This window comes from Callithrix jacchus, chromosome 8 (genome assembly GCF_049354715.1).
Source record: "Callithrix jacchus isolate 240 chromosome 8, calJac240_pri, whole genome shotgun sequence".
In the NCBI taxonomy this organism is placed as follows: Eukaryota; Metazoa; Chordata; class Mammalia; order Primates; family Cebidae; genus Callithrix; species Callithrix jacchus.
In genome coordinates this window covers 140,665,621-140,679,835 of record NC_133509.1, presented here as the reverse complement: position 1 = coordinate 140,679,835, position 14,215 = coordinate 140,665,621, and the positions used below count along the sequence as shown (strand labels likewise).

Here is a 14,215-nt window from a genome sequence, read left to right as displayed (position 1 = left end):
TGTTCTTAATAATGGCTAAATTATTCCATTATAAGAATTGCCACAGGTCGTTCACTCACCTGCGGAAGAACCTTCTGAGTGTTCACAGTTTTGGGAAAATATAAATGAAGCTCCTGTAATTTCTCACGTGCAGTTTTCTTTGTGGACACACTTTTACAGTCAGATAGATACACACGTAAAAGCGTGATTATTGGATCACAGAGTTGATGTATGTTAGAATTTGACTAAAATTGCCTCCTGGTAGTTCTGTGAAGTGGGGGGCACTCGGCTGACTCTGTCTCCTTGGTGGGAGGAAGCGCAGGGCTCAGGGTGGGGCCTCCTGGGTGTATCCAGGCCCAGCTCCGTCTCAACCATTAGGGACAGCAGCCCGCCCTGTGGATGCACATCTAGGAAGCACTTGCCCCAGATGTGCACTGTCCAGGACCACAGAGACACTCAGGACTCAGGCAGGAAGGGACAATCTGAGGAGCAGATGTGGGACAGATGAGGAGGGGAGCCTCGGGCCGATCCTGGGCCCTCCTTTAGCTGAACGGCATGTAACCCCCAGGAGACCTCCCACTGCATCTTTTGTAACCCGTGCCCTGAAATTTCCAATCTCAACTATAGTAAACTCAGTGAATTTAGCTAGAAGTGTGAAAAAAACTGAAACAGAAACTACTCAAGTTATTTCTGTGACAATTGGTCAATTTCCAGAGAACACCCCAATGATATTGATAATAACAATATTGCTAATGTCAGAAGCCACACACAGGGCGATGGTAGGTGTCTCATGGTGGGATAAATGTATTTACTTGAAAACCATGTTCACAACGGTCTTTTCCCACAGAAAATCCCACCTTCTCTTCTCACTCCGTCAATTTCTGCATCCGGATCCTCAGAGCTGGAAGCACCCTGTCCTCAGGATTAGGGGAAATCACTGGGATGGCCCTGGAGTCCTGGTGACAGATCCTTCTGCATCTTTGCGGCAATCAAAGGCAAAGATTCTCTACCTCCTTGAAGGTCTTATTTAGAAAACTATGATTCAGTTTACAAGAACAGCACCTCACACACGTACACACGGGTGTTTAATATTTGTTGTCTTTCCATGATAACCTCCTACAGTGTTGCACATTTATTTGACATATTTGCATTATTCTGATTTCGTTCGGGTTCCTCAGTCCTTCATGTGTGTCACGTTTCCCTAGAACTACCGCGTATTTCATGTACTCAGCCACGGAAAGCTCCTGGCTGCAGTTGTCTGTGCAGCCGGCAGGGGGAGCAGAAGGAAACGGGTCACACTACGGACCCTCCCTGCACAGCCACAGGTTCAAAAGCAGAGGCCCCTGCTCTGCCCCGTCCCTGGGACAGCTTTCTTAGTGGTGGGTCTTGTGTTTAATTAATAAGAGTTTCTGTTTGAGGTGTGCGGGCCCAGGTGCAGCTACCAAATCCAGTGCAGGAGTCGGAATAAGCTTCCAAAACACAGTATCGCCTGACAGGTCACTGAGTCCATCCCTGTATTTACCATCTGACGTCCAGCTTCCTGGGAGGAGCCTCAGAACCATAAAAACTTCCCATATGTGTCCTGTGCTGCGGGTCTTCCGTGTCACTGCACGTTCAGCTACGTCTGAGTGGTGACACTTATACCTGAGATGACATTCCCGCTGCTCCTATCAGGTCAATGGTGATCTCTGAAGCTGCTTCTGGTTTCTGCTTTAATATGTAAAGAGCATGTTGATCATCGCCCACATTCTTACAATAATAAAAGCCTGGAAAATTGATTATCAATGATTTCTTGGATCTGTTGAAGAAATGAAATTGTGGAGAAACCAGGACCCCAAAACTAGAAAGACATTAAAATAGAGATTATCAGCCTGATGGATCAAACTTTCCATGGCAATAAGATATCAAACTATAAACAGGATTTAAGGCCATGGATTAAGTAACTCATCTGTAAACTTAAAAAACATACACTATGTTGGCTGGGTGCTCTGGCTCACCCCTGTAATCCCAGCACTTTGTGAAGCTGAGGTGAGTGGATCAGAAGGTCAGGAGATCGAGACCATCCTGTCCAACATGGCGAAACCCACAGGAGATGGAGACCATTCTGTCCAACATGGTGAAACCCGGTCTCTACTAAAATTCAAAACATTACCTGGGCATGGAGGCATGCACCTGTACTCCCAGCTACTAGGAAGGGTGAGGCAGGAGGAACATCTGAACCCAGGAGGTGAGGGTGCACTGAGCCAAGATCGCACCACTGCACCCCAGCCTAGTGACAGAGGGAGACTCTGTCTCAAAAAAAAGAAAGAAAGAAAGAAAGAAAAAAAGAAAGAAAGAAGAAAGAAAGAAAGAAAGAAAGAAAGAAAGAAAGAAAGAAAGAAAGAAAGAAAGAAAGAAAGAAAGAAAAATACTATGTTGTAACTGCCACAGGGCTTTTCTTCCTCTAGCAGGTGTACAGCACTGGGCCTGAGATAAGCAATATTAAAACACTTGGAGCTCATGGAACTGCAGACACAGGGTAACTGTGCCCCTGTTCCACAGCCATAAATAGAGCTTTGACTGGACAAGAGACTGATTTCAGTAAATTTCTCCTGAGAAGAGACCACTGACCATGGCCTTGTCCTGGCCAATTTACAGAGACTGTGCACTGTGTGTCTTTCTGCCCCTGGACACAGCCCTTCTGAGGTACAAGGCCCAACTGTAATTCACTTAGTTCTGAAGTCCTCCCCCCAAACAAACATGAAATGCATGTGACAGGTGTGTTTGCCTATTACACATGAGAGCCTGCCCACCACGTGAACATCCACAGCTCCTCCTACAGCCTGCTGAGTGTGGACACTGGTCAATCCACTCACATGAGAGCCTGCCCGCCACGTGAACATCCACAGCTCCTCCTACAGCCTGCTGAGTGTGGACACTGGTCAATCCACTCACATGAGAGCCTGCCCGCCACGTGAATATCCACAGCTCCTCTTACAGCCTGCTGAGAGTGGACACTGGTCAATCCACTCACATGAGAGCCTGCCTGCCACGTGAATATCCACAGCTCCTCCTACAGCCTGCTGAGTGTGGACACTGATCAATTGTCTATTACACATGAGAGCCTGCCTGCCATGTGAACATCCACAGTTCCTCCTACAGCCTGCTGAGTGTGGACACTGGTCAATCCATTCACATGAGAGCCTGCCCACCACGTGAACATCCACAGCTCCTCCTACAGCCTGCTGAGTGTGGACACTGGCCAATCCACTCACATGAGAGCCTGCCCGCCACGTGAATATCCACAGCTCCTTCTACAGCCTGCTGAGTGTGGACACTTGTCAATTGTCTATTACACATGAGAGCCTGCCCGCCACGTGAACATCCACAGCTCCTGCTACAGCCTGCTGAGTGTGGACACTGGTCAATCCAGTCACGTGAGAGCCTGCCCACCATGTGAATATCCACAGCTCCTCCTACAGCCTGCTGAGTGTGGACACTGGTCAATCCACTCACATGAGAGCCTGCCTGCCACGTGAATATCCACAGCTCCTCCTACAGCCTGCTGAGTGTGGACACTGGTCAATTGTCTATTACACATGAGAGCCTGCCCACCACGTGAATATCCACAGCTCCTCCTACAGCCTGCTGAGTGTGGACACTGGTCAATTGTCTATTGCACATGAGAGCCTGCCCACCACGTGAATATCCACAGCTCCTCCTACAGCCTGCTGAGTGTGGACACTGGTCAATCCACTCACATGAGAGCCTGCCCGCCACGTGAATATCCACAGCTCCTCCTACAGCCTGCTGAGAGTGGACACTGGCCAATCCACTCACATGAGAGCCTGCCCACCACGTGAATATCCACAGCTCCTCCTACAGCCTGCTGAGTGTGGACACTGGTCAATCCATTCACATGAGAGCCTGCCCACCACGTGAATATCCACAGCGCCTCCTACAGCCTGCTGAGTGTGGACACTGGTCAATCCATTCATATGAGTTCATTTCTCATCTTTCCCTCTGTTGAAGTGCCTGCTCACAGTCTCTGTGGGAGGCTTTGCCTCCCAACCTGCTAACAAGGCCCTCCTGAACTTCAACCCTTTCTCAGAAATAAAGTTTCCTTTATAAGTTTATAAATTGGGTGATTCTTCAGCTGAAAGCACAAGCTGGTGGGAACAGTTACATGTTAGTTCTGTAAATGTCTGGAGGACAGGTGGGGACAGGGATAGGGTAAGAAATCCTGAGGGGGGGCACACATCCCACACTTTCATGGAATTTCCCTCCAGATACTTCTGGATTCACAAGACTCCAAACAGATTCCCTCATGGCTCTGTCACCAGCAGAACTTTTCTCTGAAAAGCCCAGAACTTTCTCCAGACAGATCCTACAGAGAAAAAATACTTTTCGACATCTCTATTCTATGTGAGGGGAAGGGATTCTTTTCCTTCCCAGACCGTTTCATCTTAGCCTTCCTGTGTCATGAAAAAGGGTGTAATTAATAAAGCAACTGGGGTCAGATTCAGGAGAATAATCTGTGGATGTCGCAGCCAAGAGGGGGAGTAGAGGATGGAGGAAGATCGGCTGAACCACTGGAGACCCCTCGTAAAGGGCACAGCATAGAGAAGGAACAGCAAGAAAACATTGAAATTCAATTTCCAGAACGTACCCTGCTCCCCTGCCCATCATATCACCTCCTCACCAGTACGATTCATCTGGATTAAAGAGACACGTGTGGCGATGAAGACTCTGAGAATTTAGGGAAACCAAAGGCAACGGGAGACAACAGGTCAAGGACAGCGAAGGGATTTAAACCCTCTGAGACCAACAGCTTCAGGACCAAGGTCACGGCCCTCCCTCGATGGCCTTAGATTTGCCTCTCGTGGGGCATCTGCAGGGTTCCCGGGTGAGAAGGGCAAAAACAAGGTGAAGACAGTTTCCACCTCTCCAGTAGTACTGAGCTTGCCTCGGCTCTGTTTGGAAAAACAAAACAGTGACAACAACAACCACAAATATAACCAGGAATAAGCTCAGTTTTGGAAGCGCTTTTTTTTTTTTTTTTTTTTTGAGACAGAGTCTCGCTCTGTCACCCAGGCTGGAGCGCAGTGGTGCGATCTCAGCTCACGGCAACCTCCACCTCCCGAGTTCAATAAATTCCCGTGCCTCAGCCTCCTGAGTTCCTGGGGCTACAAGCACGCGCCACCACCCCTAGCTGATTTGTGTATTTTTAGTAGAAACGGGATTTCACCATGTTAGCCAGGGTGGTCGCGACCTCCTGACCTCCTGATCAGCCTGCCTCAGTCTCCCAAAGTACCGGGATTGCAGGTGTGAGCCACCGCGCCCGGCCAGAGCACTTTTCATCGGCAGCACCTAGAAAGGAGGGAATTTGAGGCTCGTTACTGCCCAAATATGCCACCGTGAGTGTGTCTGAGGTGGGCTTTGAAACATAGGGTCCCTGATTAAAGTTAAAATCTGATGTGATTTTCTATCAAAGAATCCTAAAAAAAAAAAAAAAAAAAAGTGCCCGCAACATCCCCTTCAGTTCCTGGACTTGCCATATGTCTGGACCGTATCAGTGCACCTGGAGCTCCAGCAAAGCTGTTTCCCTAAGTTCTAGCCCTCAGGACGAGGCTGTGCATTGCCACACTTTTCTCTTTAATCCAGGTTAATCGTACTGTGAGCAGGTGATGTGTGGGGCAGGGGAGCAGGGTATGTTCTGGAAATTGAATTCCTTGCTTGCTGTGCTAAGGTGACCCTGTGGATTATGTTGGGTTTTCTAAAGTGGATGTCCTATTTTAAGATGGGTGTGAGAATCAGTTGTTACAGAAGGAGCATTCTGAGCCAGGGCACAGCCGCTTCAGACTGGGCTTCAGACGCTGGGGGAGAATTCTAGGTAAACCCAGACAGGAGCTTCCCTGCAGGGCAGGAGCTGAGCTGCAGGGGGCGCTCAGGACGCACCCAGCACAGGACCCGGCCCTGGAGCAGGTGCACAGGAGGCTGGGGAGGGGTTTCCTCTCAAGAACTGAATATTCCTTATTTCAAAGCGATAATGACATAGAAGTTAAATAAGTATTTAGCAAGCACTGAAGTGTCTTTAAGTATTCTCTTGTGTATGTGGCCTATACCCAACTCAAAAAAACTAATGCAAACCACATTTAAAAGGAGAAATGTCTAGGCCTTTCAAATGTAATTACAGTTAGGAATCGAGGGTGGTTTTATTAATTCAGTGGGTGTTACTATCGGGAGGCACAATCATCCCAGAAGTCAGATGTGCAGAGGGGGAGGTCCAGGAAACGCTCAGGTTGCCAGTGAGCCATAGGAACAAGGAATCACACTGAGGACCATGCCCTGTGAGACTCTGGATTTCTGTGAGAGGAGTTCTGTCTTCACGGACTTCTGAGCACGCCAGAGGACAAATACCATTAAACCAAGTTCAGGGCAGGGAGCTCAGCATCCCACGGTGGCCTGGTCCACGTGCCACCTCTCTTCCTCCTCAGGCTGGGGTGGCTTGAGCTATGAAATACCTGCCTCATGAATATGCAAATGCACTGGTGTCTACCGAGGTAAATACAGATCTGTCCTTGCCCAGAGAGCATCACACAACAACTACATCCCTCCCCTACAGAAACCCCAGAGCACAGCACCTCACCATGGACTGGACCTGGAGGATCCTCCTCTTGGTGGCAGCAGCTACAGGTAAGAGAATCCTCAGTCCCAGGGCTGATGAGAGAACTGGGTCCAGTCAGGTGTGATCTCACCCACTCCTGTGTCCGCTCCACAGGTGCCCACTCCCAGGTGCAGCTGGTGCAGTCTGGGGCTGAGGTGAAGAAGCCTGGGGCCTCCGTGAAGGTCTCCTGCAAGGCTTCCGGATATACCTTCACTGACTACTACATGCACTGGGTGCGACAGGCCCCTGGACAAGGGCTCGAGTGGATGGGATGGATCTACCCTGGTAATGGTAACACAAAGTACGCACAGCAGTTCCAGGGCAGAGTCACCATGACCAGGGACACGTCCACGAGCACAGCCTACATGGAGCTGAGCAGCCTGAGACCTGAGGACACGGCCGTGTATTACTGTGCACGACACACAGTGTGAAAACCACATCCTGAGAGTGTCAGAAACCCCGGGGAGGAGGCAGCTGTGCTGACATGGAGGAGACGACAGGGATTATTAGATTGGAGACTTTCTTAGAAAATTACATTAAGTCATTAAAGAAAAGACAATATAAATATGAATTTGAGAAATTTTAGTTATTTGAGAGATTTTTCATACAACATTCATTCTGAGAGCAAATTTCAGGGACTAGAGAATGGATGAAATTGATAAAGCTGATACAGAACTTCCTCTAAAGGCTTATTTGTAAACATCAGTTTCTGAATCCGTGTTGCAAATATTTTGGAAGACAAACACAAGTTCACATTTTAACTCTACTTTTATCTCTCTATATAAAAAAGTATCTCATTTTATGCATGTGCCACTGAATTCTCCACCGTCAGTACATGATAGTTCTTAGCTTTTCACATTCGTGTTGCCATTTATCCTTACGGGAATTCTGTGTTTTAACCGTTCTAATAGGTGAGTAATGGCATCTAATTTTTGTTTAAATGCACATGTCCCCAATAAAAAATTACCGTTTAACAATTTTATATAGATTTGGTGAGATGCTTCTGATAGTCGGTTCAATTTAACTGCGTTGTTTCCTTTTGATTAGTTGTAAGTTTATTTGCATATTGATTATAAAAGTCATTTAACAAAGTAAAAGAATTTATGTGACAAATATGTAACTTGAAAGTATTTTCTTCAAGCCTGTGGTTGCCTTTTATGCCCCTATCAGTGTGTATTGCAGAAAACTATGTGTGTGCCTGCACAAATTTAAATTAAAGACATGCAAAATTTTATTCATTCAGAGATCACGTCTTTGGCATTATGTCTGAAATCTCATTACAAAACACACTAATAGTGAGTTTTTTCACTGTCTCTGATCTCAGGCCACAATCAACTCATTCATGTTTAAGCTTCACCTACCTGATTGGAGGACTATCCACCTAATATATTTGGAATGCTTCTGTACGGAGAAGTGCGCCTCTTCCCATTATTTCTTTATTTAATCATCTATGAATATCCATACTGGTTTGTGGATGTGTATTTCATACTCTGGAGAGGATCCATGCTACATTACCCATTTTATTGTTGAAATCAGCACAGCTTTGCCGGGCGCTGGCAGCTCATTCAGTTTGGACCCTGCTTCCTCACAGCACGCCTCGTCCTTCTGTGTTTGACACTTCCCTGCTTCCCAGTATCAGGATAAATTCTAAGCTTCTTTTCTATATCACCTTTTTGTACATAGAATCAGCCATTTTTCTAAAGATTGCTTGTTTCTGATGTTAAAGAATAATATTAACATAAAAAATGGTGACACTGGGTATGTGTGTTGTTCATGTGGTTTAAATACTTGTAGAACTTCTCAACCGACTGGCCTAGTAAATGTGCGTGTCTACCTGAACCCACGTTTATGGACACATCAAAACTATTTATGTGTCTAGTCTTCTGTGACTTTATTACATTAAAATGAGAACACACTGATCTCTCCCCACAACTGTGTCACCGCATGGACCTTTCCAGCCTCCCTTCCTTGATGTCGGTAAGTACCCACCGCAAAGCGAGGGACCCCATCCCACCATATGCCATCCTATCACTTAGCTGCACGGGTTCAGGACACAGGCACAGCAGTGTCAGAAATGTAAGGCCGTTCCCTTCTTAGAAACATGTTCATCTACTCGAATAGAGCGCTTATGTGCAGCTTCTTTACACTTTAAACTTGTAGAATGTCCTCATCTTCAAAGTTCCTTAGGTCAGCGACTTCATTTTCTACTCTCTTCAGTGAAGTCACTTTAATTAACTGTAAAATTTTGTTTATAGTTTTAACTTTTGTAGAACGTGTTTGAAATTCTGTAAAAGCCAAAACTATAGTCAAGTAAACATATAGTGCATATCCCGAGAATTCAGAGAGTGAGTATAAATAAGTTAGAAGGGCAGTGTTTGAGAAGAGCAGAACTATTTTTAGTAACGTGCAATGGTTGAAACATGAAACGATTAATTTGTCTAAGCTCATAATCTGTGATGGAAAACATAAAGCTAAATATACACAATTTTTAAAATATTTAGCTGTTCACTAACCCCAGGCTCAAAGGCAGACTACGTAAAATCGTCTAATAACACATTTCGTGAGGGTGGGGTTGTGGTGAGATGCCTGCAGCACAGATGAGGGGATTTTCATCATTTGTGTGTAACACGTTCCCATTCACTAAACACTTGATTTTTAGAAAAACCCGTTTTCTACGTGACCCAGGATTTTTCTTCCTGACAAGCAAATAACCCACAGGATTTTTTCTTTTCTTGCCTGAGAAAGATTTTCCCCAAATTTCACCTCGGTTCAGGCGTACAGTGTCCCTTAATGGTGATTTACCCTCAGATGGGGGCACGCACCTGTCAACATGTGGACTCTTCTGTCCGACAAACACACCTCTGCCCATGTGGATTCTTCCCTCAGACAAACACACCTGTCCCCACATGGGCTTTTCCTTAGACTCCCACATATGTTCTTACATGTACTCTTTCCTCAGAAAACAGACACTTCCTCACGTGGACTCTTGTCTCAGACAAGCAAACATGTCTCCGTGTGAACTCTTCACTCAGGCAAGTACACGTGTTTCCACACTGATTGTTTTCCGACAGAGGCGCATATATCCAATGTGGAACTGTTTTGTGGCAAAATAATCTTAAGATAATGACAACTGTAACCCCCCTCCCTGAGCAGGTGTAGATCTGTACTATTTTCATTGTAACCTAATTTTTCTTATTGTCAAGAGCAGTCGTTTGCGGCTCTAAATGAACCAATTAAAGACTGGTGTCCATTCATTTTCTCTGGAAATGTATTTTTAGGTTCTTACTGGACATATTTGTTGATTATGATTGCAACTACGAAGATACCTGAACAGTGTCCACTTTAGAGAATAAAAAAAGAGTAATGGGCAGATTACCCCTGTGCATCCAGACCCAGGAATCCTTTCACCCTGCTTTCCTTGAAATAGAGACACAGAGGATGGGTGAGCAAGGCTGAGCGGTGCACCGCGACCACAAAAGAAAGACATGGAATTGTGTCCCCTCCTCTCCTCAAGAAAGGGGGCTCATCCCCTGTTCCTTCAGGCCCTGCTGAGGAGCCAACCCCATGTCTGTGCCCCTCCTCTCTGTCCACACTGTGGGGTCTGCCCTGGTCTGGATTCCTTCTCATCCCACTCAACATTAGGGTCCTTGTGGATCAGGTCCCGCTGTGGCTGCTCCATATGGAGCTGTTCTCAGTCTGTTTTCTCTGTTCACAGAATTCCTGTGTGAAGTTTGCTGATGGAGTCAGAGGGGAAACATTGTACAGCCCAGCGGTTCATTGAGACTCCTGCAAAGCCTCTGACTGCACCTTCACTGGGTACAGCACGAGCTTGGTCCAGCAGGCTTCACAGCAGGGATCGGGGGGGTGGCAGCAGTGAGTGACCAAGTGGGAGTTCTCAGGGTTACTCTCCATGAGCACAAATAAATTATACATTCCCAAATGACACCCTTTCCAGTGCAGTCTACCTCACAGCGACCAACCTGAAAGCCAAGGACAAGGCCGTGTACTGCAGTGAGGGACACAGGAGTGGGAACATCTGGGTGAGCCCAGACGCAAAAATCTCTGCAGGGAAACGGGAGGGGAACTGCGTGGTAGACGCTGCTCAGAACCACCAGGGGGCGATCAGGACACCTGGGGCCACTCAGAGCCACCAGGTGGTTCTCAGCACCACCAAGGGGCACTCAGGTCACCAGTGGGTGCTCAGAACCACTAGGGGGCAATCAGGACACCTGGGGCCACTCAGAGCCACCAGGTGGTTCTCAGCACCACCAAGGGGCACTCAGGACACCAGTGGGTGCTCAGAACCACCAGGGGACGATCAGGACACCGGGGGGAGCTCAGGACAACAATGCTGCTTTCAGGACACCAGGGGGTACTTGGAAACACTAGGGGACACTCAGAACCACCAGGGAGCCCTCAGGACACCAGGGGAGCTCAGGACACGAGGATTCTCTTGGGAGGCAGCTCAATACTGGGAGCCTCAGAGGCTGTGGTTTCCGTTTACACCTTGGTAAGTCCTCACCTGGTCAAGGAAAAGTCTCCCCCAGGATCTGCCATTTCTTCATTGTAACCCATGATTTATTTTACCTACCACATTAACTTAGAACAGGGATTTCATTCTACTTTTAAGGCTGCATATTTTCTGAGTAATACAGCAATGATCTCTCAGGACAATTATTAAAATAGCTTATTTATATATTTCTTTATTAAAAAATAATACTATTATTAAAATAGTAAAACTTTTTAAATTACACCTGTAATCCCAGCACTTTGAGAGGCTGAGGCAGGCCAATCACTGAAGCTCAGGAGTTTTAGAACAGCCTGGAAATATAGTGAAATCCATTCTATTAAAACAAAATAGCTGGATGAGGTGCTACCAGCACTTGAAAGGCTGAGGCGGGAGGATTCCTTAAGCCTGGGAGGTTGAGACTGCAGTGAGCTGTGATTGCGCCTGCACATTCCAGCCTTGGGGGCAGAGTGAGACCCAATCTTTGAAGAAACTGTGTGTCCTCGATAGAAACTGTTTCCATGAACAGAGTTTTGTGTTTCTGTGCTGTAACACTCAAACAACTGGGCACGTTCCCTGACTTTAATTCAGCGTGTAACAAACTGTGCACGTTCCCTGACTTTAATTCAGCGTGTAACAAACTGTGCAGGTTCCCTGACTTTAATTCAGCGTGTAACAAATTGTGCACGTTCCCTGACTTTAATTCAGCGTGTAACAAACTGTGCAGGTTCCCTGACTTTAATTCAGCGTGTAACAAACTGTGCACGTTCCCTGACTTTAATTCAGCGTGTAACTGTGCACGTTCCCTGACTTTAATTCAGCGTGTAACAAACAACTGTGCACGTTCCCTGATGTTAATTCAGCGTGTAACAAACTGTGCACGTTCCCTGATGTTAATTCAGCGTGTAACAAACTGTGCACGTTCCCTGATGTTAATTCAGCGTGTAACAAACTGTGCACATTCCCTGATGTTAATTCAGCGTGTAACAAACTGTGCACGTTCCCTGATGTTAATTCAGCGTGTAACAAACTGTGCACGTTCCCTGATGTTAATTCAGCGTGTAACAAACTGTGCACGTTCCCTGATGTTAATTCAGCATGTAACAAACTGTGCACGTTCCCTGACTTTAATCAACATGTAACAAACTGTGCACGTTTCCTGACTTTAATTCAGCGTGTAACAAACAACTGTGCACGTTCCCTGACTTTAATTCAGCGTGTAACAAACTGTGCACGTTTCCTGACTTTAATTCAGCGTGTAACAAACTGTGCACATTCCCTGACTTTAATTCAGCGTGTAACAAACAACTGTGCAGGTTCCCTGACTTTAATTCAGCGTGTAACAAACTGTGCACGTTCCCTGACTTTAATTCAGCGTGTAACAAACAACTGTGCAGGTTCCCTGACTTTAATTCAGTGTGTAACAAACTGTGCACGTTCCCTGACTTTAATCAAGTGTGTAACAAACAACTGTGCAGGTTCCCTGACTTTAAATCAGCGTGTAACAAACTGTGCACGTTCCCTGACTTTAATTCAGCGTGTAACAAACTGTGCAGGTTCCCTGACTTTAATTCAGTGTGTAACAAACTGTGCACGTTCCCTGACTTTAATTCAGCATGTAACAAACTGTGCACGTTCCCTGACTTTAATTCAGCGTGTAACAAACAACTGTGCAGGTTCCCTGACTTTAATTCAGCGTGTAACAAACTGTGCACGTTCCCTGACTTTAATTCAGCGTGTAACAAACTGTGCACGTTTCCTGACTTTAATTCAGTGTGTAACAAACAACTGTGCACGTTCCCTGACTTTAATTCAGTGTGTAACAAACTGTGCACGTTTCCTGACTTTAATTCAGCGTGTAACAAACAACTGTGCACGTTCCCTGACTTTAATTCAGTGTGTAACAAACTGTGCACGTTTCCTGACTTTAATTCAGCGTGTAACAAACTGTGCAGGTTCCCTGACTTTAATTCAGTGTGTAACAAACTGTGCACATTTCCTGACTTTAATTCAGCATCTGCACGGCGCTTTGTTTCTTTTTCTTTCATCTGCTGTTTGTGAAAATCGAACAGCACTTTAAACGCTCTTGTTCTCCACTTTGGTGGCTCTGGGTGTCCCGTTTTCAAGACTATTTCTCCACCTTACCTTCTTCTTTGGAAGTCTTTTTACTTCCTCAGTCTCCTGCAGGAACAGAAAGTCCCTTTACTTTCCTTCCTCCAAGTCTGGTGAACAGTTCCCTTCTGACGCCACCCATGTGTAGAGGACGACAGTTCTCCTTAGGACACGCTCCTCTACCCGCAGACTCTGCGCTCCTCACTCTTCTCCAGGGTCCCACAGGCATCACCCCCATCCCATCCGTCCCTTTCCCTAAGTACCGCGGAGTGGGCTCTGCAGCCCCTGTGCCCTCCGTGTGCTCAGCCCTGGGCTCACTCGTGCCTTGATGATGAAATCCACACCCCCATGCGCTTGCACCCTCTCACACCACCGTCCGGGACGCCGCCATTGTGAGTGATCCTGGAAAGCATGGGCTGGGTTCGGTTTCACGTTGCTGGATGTTCTCTATTATAAAGGCATATTGGCCATAAAGACTAGCGTTTGCATGGAGTATTCGTGCCAAAAAAGGTTTTTCTCAAAACGTTTCAAATAAAATTTCATCATGCCTAGTTTGAAAACTGCAATCTAAAACCAACAGATGACATAATACAATTTTAAAAGTGATGATTGTCTTATTAATTATTCAATGTATTAATACAGGCTAATATTTAAAATAAATACCATTGCACGTTTCAGTGACATATTTGACAAGAATGGCATTTACATACAGTTTTACCAAAACATGTATTTAAATATAATCGTCTTTTTAATACGGGAATGGGCAGACTTACACGCAGAAAAGGATTATTTTGTAGTACAACCTCAACCTGCAAACGCAATTTAAATTCAACTAAATTCCTAGGAGAATATGAAGTAGATGGACGTGTCCTTTTGGTGTTTAGATACACATTCCCTCTTGCATGGACACCTGTTTTGCTGGGCTGCTGCGTCTGCATATGTGTTTATAGGACCATGAAGCTTTCATATAC

The 14,215-nt window shown here is 46.1% G+C and overlaps 2 gene segments (V, D, J or C); both read left to right on the top strand.

Annotated features, from left to right (window-relative positions):
- The window catches only part of LOC103791027 (immunoglobulin gamma-1 heavy chain-like), a 211,862-nt gene that overhangs the window by 22,452 nt on the left and 175,195 nt on the right, over nt 1-14,215 (top strand).
- LOC103791018 (immunoglobulin heavy variable 1-3-like) lies at nt 6,549-7,305 on the top strand. The segment is given in 2 exon segments: nt 6,549-6,654; nt 6,740-7,305. Coding segments are annotated over 2 exon segments (363 nt in total).